The 18,406-nt window shown below is 28.4% G+C and overlaps 4 protein-coding genes across 4 annotated transcripts; all 4 read left to right on the plus strand.

Annotated features, from left to right (window-relative positions):
* The first annotated feature begins 1,347 nt into the window (after window positions 1-1,347).
* On the plus strand, window positions 1,348-5,658 carry LOC113383508 (gephyrin). The gene is made up of 12 exons (XM_026621771.1): window positions 1,348-1,495; window positions 1,586-1,716; window positions 3,041-3,225; window positions 3,300-3,498; window positions 3,556-3,692; window positions 3,752-3,914; window positions 4,005-4,183; window positions 4,431-4,557; window positions 4,682-4,830; window positions 4,936-5,100; window positions 5,167-5,347; window positions 5,419-5,658. The coding sequence occupies exons 1-12, from the start codon at window positions 1,462-1,464 to the stop codon at window positions 5,656-5,658; spliced, it is 1,890 nt and encodes a 629-aa protein (XP_026477556.1). The 5' UTR covers window positions 1,348-1,461.
* Window positions 5,659-6,269: 611 nt separating this feature from the next.
* LOC113382825 (interleukin enhancer-binding factor 2 homolog) lies at window positions 6,270-7,733 on the plus strand. The gene has a single exon (XM_026621065.1). It carries the CDS (start codon window positions 6,408-6,410, stop codon window positions 7,560-7,562), a length of 1,155 nt encoding a protein of 384 aa, XP_026476850.1. The 5' UTR covers window positions 6,270-6,407; the 3' UTR covers window positions 7,563-7,733.
* Window positions 7,734-8,920: 1,187 nt separating this feature from the next.
* On the plus strand, window positions 8,921-14,033 carry LOC113382795. Its single transcript, XM_026621026.1, has 9 exons — window positions 8,921-9,179; window positions 9,351-10,708; window positions 10,773-10,856; window positions 11,010-11,110; window positions 11,694-11,797; window positions 12,022-12,311; window positions 12,388-12,502; window positions 12,705-13,138; window positions 13,390-14,033. The coding sequence occupies exons 1-9, from the start codon at window positions 9,084-9,086 to the stop codon at window positions 13,928-13,930; spliced, it is 3,123 nt and encodes a 1,040-aa protein (XP_026476811.1). The 5' UTR covers window positions 8,921-9,083; the 3' UTR covers window positions 13,931-14,033.
* Window positions 14,034-15,586: 1,553 nt separating this feature from the next.
* LOC113382966 (DNA-directed RNA polymerases I, II, and III subunit RPABC2) lies at window positions 15,587-18,092 on the plus strand. The gene is made up of 5 exons (XM_026621224.1): window positions 15,587-15,711; window positions 15,778-15,841; window positions 16,233-16,324; window positions 16,501-16,627; window positions 17,664-18,092. Exons 1-5 carry the CDS (start codon window positions 15,683-15,685, stop codon window positions 17,745-17,747), a joined length of 396 nt encoding a protein of 131 aa, XP_026477009.1. The 5' UTR covers window positions 15,587-15,682; the 3' UTR covers window positions 17,748-18,092.
* Window positions 18,093-18,406: the final 314 nt, after the last annotated feature.

An 18,406-nucleotide genomic window follows, 5' to 3' on the forward strand; every position in this document is an offset into this window, starting at 1 on the left:
TAAACAGCTTAATTTGTTTGAGTTTAGTTTAGTGATTTGTTTTTTGTTAATTAAGCATTTTCAATAAGATATGTATATTATAACAATAATATTAGTAAATAACTATGTCAACAAATTTGTTTTCAGTCGCCTAACAAATTACAGATATATTAATTATAATATTAATGTAAAGATATCATTGTATGAATATGAAAACTATTCAATATACTTATTCATTTTTGAACTATTTGTTTAATGCTTGATTAAGATTAAGGACTCTGTTTAATTGTGAAGCTCTTTTCATATTTCATTTCAGATAGCTCTGGTCTAAATGAATGTATGAATGCACTAAATGAACAAAAAAGTTGATTTTTACTTTTGTTTAATGGCGTAATCATTTGTCATAATTATTATGTTCAGAGAAAATTTTAAAATATTTTATGATTGATTTTCTGAGCGTATACAGTTTTTGAGTTTGAAATTTATTAAATAGCTATATGTAATTGACATTTTTAATGAATTTCCCAATAAGTTTAAATATTTGACTTTATTATAAGATATGAGATTAGCTTACCAGATGAATGTATTGTTAATTAAATGAAATTTTCAACTATTTATTTCAAAAAAGAACTATGAACTAATGACTATTTATAATGTATGTGGTGCAGTATAGCTACATTAAAAATGCAAAATAAATTATTTTAACATTTAATTCGAGGAAACGGTTGGGTCCAATCTTTGCCAAAAACGAATTAGCACTATTCCCAACTGATATCTTTCTAACAGGTTTTTATATTTATAAAAACATGAACAAAATATTCGCATTTCTCAGCTGATTCTAAAAAATCGTCTTGCAAAACTGATTATAGTTTTATTGAATTGCTTTGAAAGTTTTGAAAACCGTTTTAAAAACATGAATTTAGCTAGTCAGATTTTCGGGCAAATGCAAATTTTCTGCTTCGGGAAATTAAAAAGTCTTAATCATTTCTTTCTTACAAAGTTATTATATCAATTCAAAACTTTTAGCGCAAATCTACTTTATTTATACTATCCACTTCTTCATATTGATGTTTACAGTAATTTGAATACTACATCAAATATGTATAATCGATTTATTTGAGAAGAATGAAACAATTATATTAATATAATGTCTAAAAACACAACGTAATAATTATTCATAAATATTATTATAAAGATTCAGTAGGGATTAAGCAATTAAACTATGAAACCGTTACATTTTTTAAAATTCAATTCAATTGTGAAAAAATGTTGCAAACCCCTGTTTTTCGTAGTTTGACGTTGACGTCTTGACGAACACATGTTCATTGAATGCTCATAAATATGCACAATCTTGTTTGTTAATATTTTTACACCAAAGTTACGTAAAGAATTGATAAGATTTGCTGCAGATAATTATTATTAACATTAAAGTAATTATCAGACCGCTTATTGTTCGATTACAGTTTGGATTTTACAAATAAAATGTCAAAACATTTCAAGTATGCTGTCGTGACAGGTATAAACAAACTATTGTAATACAAAAAAAAAATATGATTTTATTGCCACTTGATAATAAATATAATTAAAATTTTACATGGATTTTAAGTGAGTGATAGTTGTAGCTGCGGCACTGCAGAAGACACCAGTGGTCCAAATTTAGTAAGGTTGTTAGAAACAAAATTTGGTGCTTCTGGTGTTATATATCGTCTGGTTCCAGATGATATTTTAAAAATAAAGGTGCTTAAATATGACCTTACGAATATTTGACTCAATATGTAAAATACATGTTCAAACTTAAAGAACAATGCACGCAATCCTACTTGCAGCTTCATTTAATTAACAACTTAAATAACTTATAAAACTTAGCACAATGCAATCATTATAAACTCTATATATATATATATATATACATATACATATATATATATATATATATATATATATAATAACACATGTATATTCAATGGCAACGGTTTTGTTATAAATGTCTTCACCTAACAGTCTTCAGTAAATTACCATTAAGTATCGACAATGTTACTAATGCACCTAACTCAACAAAATAGACATAAAAGCAATTTTCATATTTTCATAACAATAACAAGAGATTATCATATCAGTTTTATATACAAACTAATAGCATAATTCATAAAAAAAGTCTACTACATAAAAAACTTAATATATTAGAATACTGATCTAGAAGCTTCTAAATTCTAAAGGTCTGAACGATTATACTAATGCCTATTACTTGTTTTTTTATACGATTGTGTGCTTTATATATATTAACACATATGTGCCAATTATAACGCATGCTATGCTTTTTCTAATTGGAATATTAAAATCTTCGATGCCTACCTTTTTAAAAGACTCATCAACATTTAGTTGTATGACTATAAATTAAATTCAAATTTTCATTGCTTTTCAGTCACCTTTTCATGTATATTTAATATATATCTTTATAGCATTGCGTTTATGTTATTTTAAAGCACAATATTTTTTTCTACAAATAACACATATTGCTTTACATCTAACTTTATATCATATTTATAATATACACCTAAGTCTGTTTTTACACGGTAGATTGGTTCCAGAAGAAGCCGTTTAAAAAAAAAAAACGTGTAAAAAAAGACATTGATCTTATACAAAAATGGGTGATTTGTTCCTAATCTCTAAAACCTATTAAAATTAGTGAAAAACAAGAATTTTTAAGAACAAGGATTCATGTTTATTTTATTAAATCAAATATATAATTCTGATACTATCGATGGTTTCAGACTTTTTTCTTTTATAAATACTTTTTTGTGATATGAACATACTTCGCAAAAATTAAATTTGACAAAAAAATTTAAGTACATAAAATTTCAAATCGTGCTAAATGGAATAAAATCGTGTAAAAAAATTAAAAATATTCAATTTTCAAACCGTGTTATATCAAAACCGTGTACAAAAAGACCGTGTAAAAACAGACTTAGGTGTATTTAATTAATACATAATTAATTGAGTATTTGGGTTTTCAAATCATGTCCAAAATAAAGATAATTTCAATAATATCTATTTATTGTAGGAATGTTTAGAAACATTAATATCTCAAGATGTAGCATTGATCCTAACAACTGGTGGCACTGGGTTCAGCCCTCGAGATGTTACTCCTGAAGCAACTCGAGCTGTTATCCAAAAAGAAGCTTCAGGAATAACTCATGCTATGATGAGTGGAAGCCTTAAAGTAACACCTCATGCTATGCTATCTAGGTAGTTGCAAAAAAATGAATCAGAATAGTTATATAGCACATATTTTTTCAAGCTTATTTGTTTTATTTTCTTAGAGGAATTAGTGGTATATGTGATTCTACTCTTATAGTAAACTTACCTGGAAGTAAAAAAGCATCACAAGAATGCTTTGAAATTATACATACTGCATTGCCACATGCTATATGCTTAATTAGAGATTTGCAGAAAGATGTTAAAGCAATTCATCAAGAAATGCAAGGCCAAAAAAGTGGTTGTCGACATACTCACTCTAATGTAAGTTGAATTACACTTATAGCCCTAGTCATATTTATGATTGTATTTTATCTAAAGACAGATGTGAATAAAATAGCTTATCGTTTGAGATCTTCACCATATCCAATGTTAAGTGTGGATGAAGCAAATCACATCATTAAGGACATTATTTCATCAGGTGCATTATTAAAAGAATTTGCAGAGAAATTAGAATGGTCAGTTAAACAATTAATACTAAATGTTATTAGTTGAGTAAAATTAATTTATAACTTAGCCTGAAAATAGACAAATGTCTAAATAGAGTTCTGGCAGAAGATATATACTCTAAAATTTCATTACCGCCGTTTCGGGCATCAATCAAAGATGGTTATGCAGCAATTTCATCTGATGAAGTTGGACCAAGAGATGTTTTGCAAGGCATATGTGCTGGAGATTATGTAAGAATTTTCTCTTTAAATTCATGATTACATATATATATATATATATATATATATATATATATATATAAACTTTATAATTTTATATAGGCAGACATCCAATTAAAACCAGGACAATGTGTTAGAATCAATACTGGGGCAATGGTTCCAGATTCTGCAGATTGTGTAATTCAAGTTGAAGATACAAAGCTTCTGAAACATAGTGAGGATGGTACTCAAGAATTGCAGATCGAGGTCATGGTTAAAGCAAAAAGTGGACAAGATATTAGGTAAGTCTGGTTAAACTAATTATATGGAAATTATAAAGTACTTGATAATTTTGCAATAAATATTACTATTTGATTACTTGATTAGTTTTGTCCAGAATATTTATATTTGCTTCATTTAGAGTACAGATTTCCATTCCTAGTTTTTTAACAATTTTTGATTCTAATGCAAAGATTTTGTTGATTTTTCTTAGACAAAATTTATAATTTACACAATATTTGTTGATACTATTGTTTGAATACTTTATAGGGAGGTTGGATCTGATTTACCAAAAAACACATTAGTCTTAACTAAAGGAACTGTACTTGGTGCATCTGAAATTGGTCTACTTGCATCTATTGGTATTAATACAGTTAAGGTTCACCGCATTCCAACAGTGAGTATTTTTCACTGAAATATCATTACCATATGACATGATATAATGTATTACTTTACCAATATACTTTTTAAAATGTAAGAAATTGGTATTACAATAATAAACATAAATAAATTCTTATCAGATAGGTATTCTCTCAACTGGTAACGAGTTGCAAAATTTTGACTCTGAATTGAAGCCAGGTCATATCTTTGACTCAAATAAAATAATGTTAATGAATTTGTTACAAGAAAATAATATGAGTGGCGTTGATTTGGGAATTGTGCATGATGAGTAAGTAGTTGACTAATAATTAAAGTTATCAAGTGTTGAGGCATACGAAGAGCCTCTTGAGCATTTTTTTAAATCATTTGACTGCTTAACAATGATTATTTTCAGTTATGAACAAATGAGTAACACTCTCAAGAATTCTTTTCAAAATAAATGTGATATAATTATATCTACTGGTTGTGTTTCAATGGGTGATAGAGATATTTTAAAAGAAATTTTACAGAAAGAATTGTCAGCTGTAATACATTTTGGACGTGTGAACATGAAGCCAGGGTATTAATAAGACAATATTTGTGCATGCCTTGTAAGAATCATTTGATGAAATTTATAATTTTATAGAAAGCCTACAACATTTGCTAGCTTTGTGATGCAAACCGGAACAGAATCCAGACAAAAACTAATTTTTGCTTTACCAGGAAATCCAGTGTCTGCCTTTGTTACTTTCCAATTGTTTGTCATACCACATTTGAAAAAATTAGCGCAGTATGAAAATGTAGATCATCCAGTTATTGAAGTTGAGGTTGGTCAAGTTCACTGTTGACTTATTTCAATCAATCTTTAAATCAACTTATTTTTAATATTTTATTTCAGCTACTTGAAGATTTATCTCTCGATCCAAGACCGGAATATGCCAGAGCTTCAGCCACATGGTGTCCTAATAAGAAGTGTTACTTGGCGCAAACTACTGGGAATCAGATTAGTAGTAGACTTGCTAGTGTTCCAAGGGCTAGTGTACTGTTAATGTTACCAATGAGAACTGAAACTAAATTGAAAGCAATTAAAGGGGAAAAAGTGAATGCTATTGTGTTAAATATTCGAGCATTTGGTTGAGATATTTCGATCTTTATATGTTATTAGTTGTATATAAAACTACAATAAAATCATTAACATTTGTATGATTTAATTATCATTGTTCTGAAAATCAAGCAATGTGCACAAAATAATCATGATTGTTTTTATTAAATTTCAGATTCTCTTTGAAATTTTATATAATTTAATAATATTATAATATTTACATATTTACCTAATAAATAAATGAGGGTTATTTAAAAAATAGATTTATCTGGCGGATTAATTAAGCGGATTGGGTAGCAGTTTAGGATTCAATTTTGGCGAGAGCGGAAATATGAAAAGGAACTTTTTTCTCTACCAGTAGATGACCAGTAGAATCATTTCCTCTTTGAAAATCCCTGTGAAAAATCGCGCGAAGTGATATAATATAGAACTGTATACCCATTTGTCCTTCTCCAGGCAAGCCTGGTCTAGGATAACATATATAACATAATATAATATAAGGATTTATAACAGCGTGTAGGATTTCTTCTTAGACTATATAATAATATGGATTGATTATCGGATGAGAAAAACGATATCGTGTGTCATATGTTTGGGAGTTTTTTTTATCTATGCTCAGTTAGCTCAGTTCAAAGCTGGAAATGACTGTCAGATCTCGTCAAAGACGAGGAACCTCTCTATGAGCAGTGTATTTATTGATGTGCATTATTCGTGAATAACTCGAGCAATAACATTTAGTTTTATAACCTTAGACGATTGTTAATAATAATTGAAGTGATTTCACAATGGTTCGTGGAGGAATTCGAGGAAGGAATATGAGAGGCATGGGTCGAGGAGGATTCAAAAGCCGCACTTTCATACCAAGACAGCCTTTTGATTTGACTATGTGCGAACTTGCATTTCCCAGAGCTCAGCCCCAAGTAGACGACACTTTGTTCACACAAGCCCTATTGAAACGAAATACCGATTTAACCCCAACCCCTAACGAACAAACTGCTATTTTAAACTTAGTGACGAAGATACAAAATGTACTTGATAATCTTATAGTAGCACCCGGCGAATTCACTAGCTGTCAGTTAGAAGAAGTTCGTCAAGTTGGGAGCTTCAAAAAGGGTACTATGCTGACAGGTAATAATGTTGCAGATATAGTAGTGATTTTAAAAAGCTTACCCACAAAAGAGATAGTAGATGCACTGAGAAAAAAAGTAGAGGAAGACCTCAAAGCCTCAATGAAAACTGAAGTCATTCCTGCGAACAATGTGATCTCAACAGAGAATACAGCTAGTGGTTTTAATGTATCAAACAAAGAAGCAGTTGTGTGCATTATGATCACAACTTTACCACAAAACATCAGGAAAGTAGAACCAGAAACCCATTTAGATTATAAAGTACTTCATAAACATCTTTCAGCTATACGGCATAGCCGTTGGTTTGAAGAAAATGCACATCATTCTTCAATTAAAGTATTGATAAGAATTCTCAGAGATATGAAGAACCGATTTGAAGGGTTAGATGGATTAACACCCTGGATGTTAGATCTCCTAGCCCATTTAGCAATAATGAATAATCCAAGTAGACAAGCTTTGCCTTTGAACCAAGCCTTTAGGAGGGTATTTCAGCTGTTATCATCAGGATTATTCCTTCCTGGTTCATCAGGAATTTCAGATCCTTGTGAGAGTACTCATTTTCGTGTTCACACAGTTCTTTCATTAGAACAACAAGATATGATATGTATGACAGCTCAGACCTTATTAAGAATTTTATCACATGGGGGTTATAAACAGCTTTTAGGCTTAGAAGGGGATTCGTCAATAGCTAAAGAAATGACTGTATGGAGTGGGGTAGTAGTCAGTCCATCAGAACCAGTGTATGAAAAACCTCCTGCAGATATCAAGAAAGAACCCGATGAGATGATGTTGATATGGAGGAAGATGGAATGAACGATTCTGCTGGCCAAGAACAACTTGATGCAATAGATAGATCTTTGTAAAACATGAGATGTTTTATTATATTCAGGAACAATTGCTAAATATTTTTATTTGGTAGGTAGTACGAAAGACCTTCTTACCAAATCTCTGTGAAGTTTATTTCACTTTAATTTCATGCCTTCAAGAATTTATATATAATTTATTTTATTTTACTGACTATTTGTTTTCACTACTTTCATTTTCACAAATATTACATAAATGTTACAACTTCATTATATTTGCATATTGTCTAATAATATATATGTATTAAAGTGTGTTTTTCCACTTATCAATTTGTAATAAATGTTAAGCAGTGTAATGCATTCATTCTGTTGCAATTTTGCTAATAAATTGTGGTATTGATAGTTCATTATATTTTTTTTCAGTTGAATTAGCTCAAGAATTAATAAGTGTCAATTTTAATTAACCATCTAAATTACTTATCGGATAATCTCATCAGTTCCCATATCATGTTAAGGCATGGTTAAGACAACCAAATTTGTTTATTTCAGTCCAGTACAGAAACTTGTAAAGAGGGAATTTAGTTAAGATAAATAGCTTAAATGAAAATTATACATAAAATTATTTAAGTATATAATAAAAATAAGTGTTTGTATGATGGGAAGTTTTTTCTTAGTCAGAATTACTTATCTGAATTACAATATCTGATGCAACTGCTAATTAATATAACATTTTGTAACATAAATATAAATAAAATAGAGTACAAAATAAAGGATAGTATTTTCAATAAACTGATATCTGTATTATGATGATTTAATATAAAATAAAAGCAAATAATGATAATAATAAAATTAATAAACAAAGTCAGAATTTTTGGTTGTGAGTAAGCATAACTATTTATATTTTTCTGAACGACACTGATTGTGTACAATTTTCTCAATATTAACTTTATTATCATGAGCACGAGTATATACATACATAGATAAAAAAGAGTATATATTTTAAGTATTTTATTTTATTATACATACTTTTTATGACTATGATCCATTTTCGAAAATTATCACTCATGAATTTTCAGGCAAATACCATAATTTTGTAAAAATTAGTATAGATTAGATAAGATATATTAAAAATTACTATTAGAAATAAAAACTTGTTCAAATATTTAGTTAAACCGGGACAAATATTATTCCTAGAAAAATCCGGGCCAATGGTTAACATTTATTTTTAATTAGTTATTTATTATGAGTGTGGACGAGCCCTAATAATTTTATTTAGTTCACCATTCCAACACGTCCATTTAATAGCGCTGCCAATGTTTTGCTTCGAACTGTCATTTCATTTTAGATCATTTGATATAATTACGAAAATAGTGACTTTGTGCAAAACTTAGTTTACCTCGTTTGTATTTAGTTTACCATGTGAATTTTTGGTGAACAAAAGACGTTTGCAAAAATAGAAAATATAATAATGAATAACTAATAAATTGAACGCAAGTGTATTTTTATATGAATTCGTCAACACATCATAACCATGACTTTTAGAGGAACGTCTTTGATACAAAAAGCATTATTAAATTCTTTATCAGATGACATTGAATATTCTATTTCACAGAATGATGATACACAGGTAATCATTTATTGTAGACAATACTTAAGATCCCTCAATGCTGCCGAACCTCAGAATTCATTTACAAAATTATTTTGTTTTAATTCTAATAAATTCATTTACAGTATAAATAGGTTATAAGTTTCGATGATGTTCTATTTCAATTAATTTTTATCACTCATCAATTTTCAGGCAAATACCATAAGCTTGAATGGCTTACAATTAAATGCTGAACAAGCACTGCAATTGGGATTGAAACTTTTTGAAAATGGATCAGAAAGCTTTACTAATTCATCTTCAATGCAAGACCATGTACTTAAATCTACACAAACAATATCTTCAGTTGGTAGTGATATCATTAGTACAGAAAACTTAAATAACGTTCCTGCTAAGTCTAATTCAAATATCATATCGTTTGTTCTTAAGCCAGCTGAAAATAATTCTAGTCTTTTAAATCGAACCACACAAATTAAACCAAAGCCTTGCAATAATATTGATGATATAAATGAATTGCTATCATTTAATGACGATGATGAAGGTACTACATACTTACAAAATAGTTTAATTAATATAAAGGATAATAACCAAGTGAATAAAAATATTATAAGTACTCAAATTACACAAAGTGTACAATGTACTAGTACGTCACAACCTATAAAGTATACTTTAGCACCAAATGCTTCAAAAAACGTGTCTGTAATTAGTCAACCAATAAAACCAAATATTATAGTAAATTCTAATCATGCAATCGCTTTACCTGGTCAATCCTTGATTAAAAATAGTTCATTAAACAGTAAATCAACAGAGAAACTTGATACATTGAAATCAATTAGTGCTAAGGCCCCTGTAATAATAAATCCAGCTAAAAGGCCCATTAATATTAGGTCTATCTTAGTAAATCCAAATGGTGCATTGACGACAAATGCAAATGCACAAACACAACTTCAACCTTCTGCAATAAATTCTTTGTTAAATAATCAAAATGCAAAAACACAAAGTTTTTTAAGTGATAAGACAGCATCTCTCATAAAATCTAATTCAAAGGCCATACCTAAATTAATAAAAATAAATAGCACAAAAACTTCTAATATAGATTCAACATACAAAGTTGAATATAGATTGGATTTAGATAGCAATTCTGTAACAAGTAATAATGGAATGAATGTAAATAACACCAAAACGACCAGTAAAGATTTACCAACATATAAAATAGAGTATATATTAGATCCACAAAACAATAGTGCAACAGGTAATAATGGAATGAAAAGTGTATATGCTGGTAATGTATTCAATGATAAAAATGTAGAAAATGATACTCATTCAGACAAAAGTGTGCGTATTGATATAAATCTTTTGAATAAAACTGTTCCTTCGAACTCAAAACTGGAAGATAGTATAGTGCCTCTTACAAATAGAAACAAAACTAATATTGATTCTGATGCAAGTGTTTTAAAGAAAGCTATGCAAAAGTTTACTGTAGACACAAATAAACCTTTAGGATCAACTGAAAATCCTATTAAATTATTACAGAAAGGACAAACATTTCAAAGGTAGAGGTTTTGCCAACACACTTACTAAATAACTTTATTTGATTAAGATAATTAATTTTTTCAGTCTGCATTCATTGAACGAAAGTCAGTTGCAACAGATAGCTGGCGTTTTGAAGCAAAGACCACCCCACCAACAATGTGGGGACAGGTATTTTATTGTGAAATATGTTACCAATATTATATAAAAAACAACTGAATAGTTATATAGTAATTATTTTAAGATTATTATTATTAATTGAAATAATTTGATTATATATATATATATATATATATATATATATATATATATATACCATTTCAGGGAACCTCATAAAGTAGTACTTTATGATTCTGAAACTCGTACGAGAATTATTTATCGCATTGTATATCCAGATGAATTGAACTTGAAACCTGCAGATCCAGGTAAAAGTGATTGGAAATTTTTATAATTTTTTAAGCATGAATTGTAATAGGCAGATTACTGTACAACTAAGGCTAGAATCATAAATCATCAAATTATTGTTACTAGTATAAAAAACAATATTAAAAATATTTGCTAATCTTTAGTTCAAAGTTGGAATATTTTATGATTTGTTTCAATTTTTGTATAAAGAGTTTATAGAAAGTTAAAAAAAAACATTAAGGATTATGTGCCTGATTTTCTAAAAAATATTAAAAATTTATTTAGATGCTAGGCATCCATATTCTTATTATACTAATGGTTTTACTTATACATTTTTTAATGCCAATTAAAATAATATCAATTTATATACTAGTGTTTTTCAAGAATATGGACCAATATTTTTTTAAAAATATTTATATATTCATACTATTTTATTCTATGTATCTATAATAGAAGTATACTTAAGTAAAGTACAATTATACTTTATTCATATTATATTACTTAGCACTCATTAACAAGAATAATCATTTTTTATATTAAAATTATAATTTTCATTCTATGTAATTGAAATATGCATGTTATGATTTAAATAATTTTATTCAGATAGTGATACTAATAATCTTGGCAAAGAAAAACGAAAAAGAAAAGCTAAACTAAGTCAAGATACAACAGCAGATTCACCTGAGAGTGTGCTAAAAGATAATCAGGTTATTTAATTTTTTTTAACATCTTATACATGTGTTTCATTTTGAAATTCTTAAATTTTACATGAAATTTAAACACTTTTTTGTTAAAAAAGAATATTTAACATCTTATACATGTGTTTCATTTTGAAATTCTTAAATTTTACGTGAAATTTAAACACTTTTTTGTTAAAAAAGAATATTTAAGAAAATAAGATTAATGTTTTATGTAACATTTCTTATTTCAGTTACCTAGAACTAGAACTGGGAGAGTAATTCGGCCGCCAAACAGAATGTTACATGATTTCAAGAAACTTAAAAGAACGGGAGATGACAGTGATAAAGATGAATGGGTGGATGCAGAAGAAATACAAGAATCAGTGCTCAAATCTAATAATTTAAATAATATTCCACAATCTGAACTTACAAGATCAAAGACAGTTACATGTAATGAATCATTACCAAATAGTGATACAACTGACACAGTTGTAGCTAATGGAACTGTTGGTGCAAATGAAACGGATGCCCATTTGACAAAGTGAGTTGTAATAGATTATTTTTTTGATTGAATTGTTCTGAACATCCAAAACAATGAGATAAATTTTTTATCATAGAAGTTGTGTGGCGACAGAAGATGTTACACAAAATTCAGAGAACACATTTCTTAATGATTTGCCAAAAAGAGCAAAAGCAATCAATAGCAAGTTTAGATGCCCCACATGTAATAAGGTAAATTACATAATTATGAATAAGTATATATATTAATAATTAGATTATATATATATATATATATATATATATATATATATATATATATATTAGATTTTTTTGTTCGACATTGAGACATTATATATATATATTATATATATATATATATATATATATATATATATATATATATGCCCAGTATAATTTTTTCCTTTATTAATAGTTCTACTTGGGATATGGTAAAATGTCCAAGCATCTTGAGATGTATCCGGACCATGGCTGTATTGATGACTTAGGCATTGAACCAAAGGCTGCAAATGTTCCAAAATATAAAGCTAGAAGGAAGCAGAGAAGATTTACCCATTCAAAATCAAAGCCGAATCATTCAGCAAGTAGCAACAGTGATATTTTTGACTCTGTTAGTGATAACTCTGACAAAGACAATACAGATTTATTTAGTGGTTTGATAACAAAAGTTATGGCCAAAGATAATGGCATTGAAAGATGGCAAATCATAAATGACGAATTGAAAAATTTTATAGAAAAGGTTGAACATTTTATTAAGGATGGTGTATTAAAAGACTTTGCAAATGATGCCGTAGAAGTGCCTCATGGAAAGGAGGGAAATATGGTCAATGTTAACGAAACCATTTCCAGGTTTGTATAAAGATTAGACTCATTCAGGAATTTTTGTTAATTTATTGATACAATTAATATATTTAATTGAATTCTGTGCATTCTACAGCATTGAAACAATCTATTTAAATTTTTTTGTTGCTAGGGTTTATCAAGTATGAAATACATTTCAAAGTAATGTTTCCATAACTGCATTCAATATAAAGCACACATTTAAGTTTATGAATACGTATATGAAAATGCATATAAGTGTAATGATTTTCACATTTTAGGCTAGTGGATCTCAAGCCAGGTTGTTACAAATTAAAGGAGTCATTCATGTCTTCCCACAATAATACCACAGAACAAAAAACTTCTAGTCCTAACACTATAAATAAACTTCTAGAAAATACAATAACATCTATGCAGGAAAACAAATCCAATTTAAGCAATAATTCAATAGATTTAGATATGTTATGTTCTACCGAACCTGTTTTTGAAAAGGATGATCTAATAAGCAATAAAACTACAACTCTGCAAGAACATATGGATATGTTAATAGAAAACGATCAGACATTATCTCAACCTGGACATATTGGCACAAATGGTATAACTTTAACTACCAGTACCCCGAACTTAGTAAATGTAGCTGGAAATTTGAATGCAGTTCACAGCTTAGAATCATACCAAAATGTGGATGATCTTGTACAAGAAAGTCTTAAGAATTTAACTGCTGCTGAAATTGCATCAGTGCCTGCTTTAAGTGAACATCCTGTATCGCATTCCACTTTACAAGAATTATCACTGGATCTATTTCAATTCCATCATAGCTGAAACATCTTCAAATTATTTATCACAGAAAAGAATATGTAAATTAGTTCAAATATCTAAAAATTGTATAAAAGAGAACGTATAATATATAGTATTATAAATGCAATTAGTAAATTCAGATTTTATTGAATCAAATCTACTCCCAACTAATACTTTCTTTTATTATGTGCTATGATATATTGCACTCATTTTTGATTAATATCAAATCTGAAACTCTTATATATACATACAATAAGACAGCAAACAATTAATTATAAATGTCAATTTTATTGTCCATTTAAGGGGAACATTATGTATGGAATAATCTTACTGATTTTCGCAATTACTAAATTATAAAAAGAGCTATATATGTTATAAAAAGAGTAACATTAAAATTCAATACAAATTAATTCCTTGATTAAAAATCTAATCTAACATATCAACTAAAACTATGAGAATAAAAATATATAATTAAAAAATACTATTTGGTTCAATCTACATAACATCAAAAGTAGAATGGAAGAAATACATCACATTAAAATGAAGAAACTCTTCGAGTTCTTTCTTATTTAATATCTTTCATATTTTCTTGACAGTAAAGTGAACAATAATAATTTGAAGATATAGCACAGCAATAAACAGCAGGTTCTGAGCAACAACTGCATAATCTGTAGTTTGTTGGGTTTACTTCAAAAGTTGTTTTAATTTCCTCATCAGAGAGACTCAAGATTTTTGCTCTGTGTGCTTCATATCGTTTAGTGCGAGATTTCGGGCACTGGCTGAGTCTTGTAATATAATTATTGTGCATCACTGTTGGATCCTCCACACCTTTATATATATCACTCTGCAAGAACTTTTTTCTAGCATCTGATAAAATTGATGGAAGCTTGGGCTTGATACATGTAGGTGGAGGTGGTTCGGCAATAACTGTATCAGTAGAAGATTCTATTTCTTTAGTTTTTGTCTGTTTTGATTGATTTGAAAATTTAATTGATAACTTATGAGGTTGCTTCAAGTGTAAACCATGAATAGCTGCCATAGCTATATCTATGCTTTTATAATTAATTAATCCATATTGAAACCATCCTGCGAAGTACGCAGGAACAAAATATTACATCACCGAACAAACTGAAAATGTTTTTTAAACCTCTTTCAGTCAAATCTTCTGGAATATTTCTAATAAAAAGTTTACCAATTGGAGCAGATCTTTTAGGACCCTTAGAATTGTAGTTGGCATCAAAATTACCGCCAGCAACAAAATTGTTTTGATCTGAGTAGTAATGTTCACTCATGGGATCAAAATTACTTAGCGGATCGTGCATGATTGCCTCACTTGATTTAGGAATAATATTATCAGATCCTGTTATTAATCTCCTTTTTGTATAATTCATAGTTGTGTCTTGCAATTTACACGAATTCAAGTTCCAAATATTTGTATATATATAAAAATTGACAGCAGTTAAAAAAATTACACGTACATCCAAATCCAGTAAAATATAAATGATAAAACCATAAAACTATATATATTTGTTTATCTATGCATAAAACCTATTATTATAATGACTGCATTTTGTTATTTTGACTTTAAACGTGTTCCAACAAACTTCAAAACATTTTTCGTTTTACTATTGTCACACCTGAATCTCGAGAATGTTCTTCGCACATACTTCGCACCATTTACAAAAGTTTGACGTTTTGATTTTGGTTATGGTTCGTACGCATTGTAATATTTCAACGCGTTTTTAAATCGTTTCAATTTATATTTCATTTAAAACAATGGCTGACGAGGAATACGATGGCGATGAGTAAGTCTCTTGAATTGTGTAATATTATGAATTAAATTGAGCGTTTATTTAATGTTTGCATTTTAGTGTACCCGATGATTTCGAAGATGTTGAAGACGATGACCACATTGAAGAATTAGAGCAACAAGAAGTTAGTATAATAAATAATAAATATATGGATTGTTTAGACGTTACCTTGTTAGTTGATACTAAGTTTGAATTAGCAATAGATTTACACATTATAAAAATGCGGAAAATGGCATTTGTGTCTCAATCTTTAATTTGCTTGCTCGCTATTTCAGTTCCTTGGTTTTATTTATCAATTACTCCTTTTCATTTTAATGACGGTCATGTCTTGTTATACATATTTCATTATAGTACATCAGATAGTAAGTTCAAGGTTTGCCCATGGTCTGTCTAGACTCGAAGAAACTTTGGCAAACTGATAATAAGTTTAATGATAGCAGATTAATTGCAGATTGCAAAATAATTTAGATTTTATTTAATACATGCATTTTGTTTAAATCTTACTCTACTTTTAGGAGGAAGGAGAAAATATTGATGTTTTGTCAGCTGGTCAAGCTGGTGGTGGCGTAGCCAAGTCTAAAAGAATCACTACAAAGTATATGACAAAGTGAGTGAACACAATAACATTAATTATATGCACAAAATTTGTTCATTTGACTCTTTTTTCAATTCAGTTTGAGTTTACTAATGTATTGACAGATATTATTAATAGTTCTTTCTTATGTAATTATAATTAACTATCTTTATTATTATTTTTATAATCTATTTTCTATATTTCTTTAGATACGAAAGAGCAAGAGTCTTAGGTACGAGGGCGTTACAAATAGCAATGTGTGCACCTATTATGGTTGAACTTGAAGGCGAAACTGATCCTCTTCAAATAGCTATGAAGGAATTAAAGGAACGAAAGGTGATATTATTTAAATTGTTACGTTAACTATTCTTTTTTAACTTCCCGTAGGGTAAGTTATTGTAATGGGCCGAAAATCGGAATTGAAAATTTTTACATTTCTCGACGTTTTGAAGGTTTCTGAACGTTTTGGCATACCTCAGAAAAAATGGATGTGTGTGTGTGTGTGTGTGTGTGTATGTATGTGTGGATACAAATTTCCAGTCACGTTTTAGGGCGCACGGATCAACCGATTTGAATGGTTCAAAAAACATTCGATTCCTATTGATTGGGAAAAGAGCTGATTAGTTTTTGGCAAAGGCAGGTCCAGCCGTTTCGGAGATACGGAGCAAAGAGTGCAGAAAATAGAAATCGAATTTTTGAGCGAACGGAGTATCCGATTTGAATGATCTAAAAAACATTCAATTAGTAATGATTGGGAGAAGTGTTTATCAGTTTTTGGCAAAGGCAGGCCCAGCCATTTCGAAGATACGGAGCTAATTATGTAAAAAATGGCAGTTTTTGAGAGAACTAAGCGTCCGATTTAAATAATTCAAAGAACTTTCTGCTTGTCTTAACAAAATAATTGATTTTGGATTTTTTTTTTTTTTTTTTTTTTTTTTTTTTTTTTTTTTTTAGTATTTTGTATATCGAAAATATTTCAGATTTTATTTTTAATTCTGACTATAGTTCTAATATACTTTAGAAATAATTTCAACTCTGCAATTCGGTTTATATAATTCTTATAAATATTAGACAATGTTACAATATTTATAATAATATATTTGAAAACATTCAATATTCCTCGAACATTTCGTTACGGTGCGGGAAGTTCCAGCAATTTGCCTCAAGGCACGATGCCATAATTGCCTCAAGACAGAATTCCACTTACAGCTAGTTATTTATTATTTTCTGAAAGGTTTTATTAATAAATGTGTTTTGTGTGAAAGGATATTTGATAATGTTGAAATATATACACAATTCACAATTAAGTAGTGTATAAACAATTATGTTTTAATGCAGTAACTGTTTTGCTAATTAAAGTTTATTATTTCAGATCCCAATTATCATTAGACGTTATTTACCAGATAATTCTTATGAGGACTGGAGTATTGATGAGCTGACTAACGTAGATCACTAAGATATTATTAACTAAACTATGATATAGATTAAATTTAAGTTATATATAATTTTGCAAATATTATGTAAATGGGTGAAAACATTTTATTAATGTATTGGTCTGATTTATTGAGTTTGATCAATCTTGCTCTTTGAATTAACACTATTTGAAGTAAATATTTATCAGAAGGGATCTTGCAGCAACACCTTCAATAGATATTAAAGAGTTTAATGTGCCTTTTATTTTTGATAGACCTGGCAAGTTACATTAAATTGATAAAGAATTTGGTAATTATTTTTAACTCCAGCTTCTGATATCATACTTATCTAACTGGGTTCTTAAGTGTTTGAAACAGCCATTCTACCCTCTTATGTCAAAATTATTTTATTAAATTATTAAAATATAAAATAAATTGTGAATAAATTTTAACTTTTGTATATTGAAAGTGGTTCTAATCTGTTTCATTTGATTTTGAAATTAAGTAGTATTGTAAAAAGTTGTTGTTAACAATATTTTATAATATTCCAGACAGGTTTGAAATTAAATAAATTATTGTGGAGTGTTGAATCAAAATGTTGTTTTCTTAGGTTTTCTAAAGAGGTCTTCTTAAAATATAACATATTATATATTGTTAAATATGATAATTAAAATATTAATATTATGTATCTCAATATATATAT

The sequence above is a fragment of the Ctenocephalides felis genome, unplaced genomic scaffold (genome assembly GCF_003426905.1).
Source record: "Ctenocephalides felis isolate EL2017-DRISC unplaced genomic scaffold, ASM342690v1 CF-g0.4_SCAFFOLD_03570, whole genome shotgun sequence".
In the NCBI taxonomy this organism is placed as follows: domain Eukaryota; kingdom Metazoa; phylum Arthropoda; class Insecta; order Siphonaptera; family Pulicidae; genus Ctenocephalides; species Ctenocephalides felis.

What these genes read in the sequence shown, in the direction of transcription:
- LOC113382795 (XM_026621026.1), top strand. Translation starts at nt 9,084, where the DNA reads ATGACTTTTAGAGGAACGTCTTTGATACAAAAAGCATTATTAAATTCT. An exon ending in CACAGAATGATGATACACAG is followed by an intron (nt 9,180 to 9,350) that starts GTAATCATTTAT and finishes ATCAATTTTCAG; the next exon opens with GCAAATACCATAAGCTTGAA. An exon ending in GTGTGCTAAAAGATAATCAG is followed by an intron (nt 11,798 to 12,021) that starts GTTATTTAATTT and finishes TTCTTATTTCAG; the next exon opens with TTACCTAGAACTAGAACTGG.
- LOC113383508 (XM_026621771.1), top strand. Translation starts at nt 1,462, where the DNA reads ATGTCAAAACATTTCAAGTATGCTGTCGTGACAG. An exon ending in ATGATATTTTAAAAATAAAG is followed by an intron (nt 1,717 to 3,040) that starts GTGCTTAAATAT and finishes TATTTATTGTAG; the next exon opens with GAATGTTTAGAAACATTAAT. An exon ending in TTTGCAGAGAAATTAGAATG is followed by an intron (nt 3,693 to 3,751) that starts GTCAGTTAAACA and finishes TTTATAACTTAG; the next exon opens with CCTGAAAATAGACAAATGTC.
- LOC113382966 (XM_026621224.1), top strand. Translation starts at nt 15,683, where the DNA reads ATGGCTGACGAGGAATACGATGGCGATGA. An exon ending in AAGAATTAGAGCAACAAGAA is followed by an intron (nt 15,842 to 16,232) that starts GTTAGTATAATA and finishes CTCTACTTTTAG; the next exon opens with GAGGAAGGAGAAAATATTGA. An exon ending in ACTACAAAGTATATGACAAA is followed by an intron (nt 16,325 to 16,500) that starts GTGAGTGAACAC and finishes ATATTTCTTTAG; the next exon opens with ATACGAAAGAGCAAGAGTCT.
- LOC113382825 (XM_026621065.1), top strand. Translation starts at nt 6,408, where the DNA reads ATGGTTCGTGGAGGAATTCGAGGAAGGAATATGAGAGGCATGGGTCGA.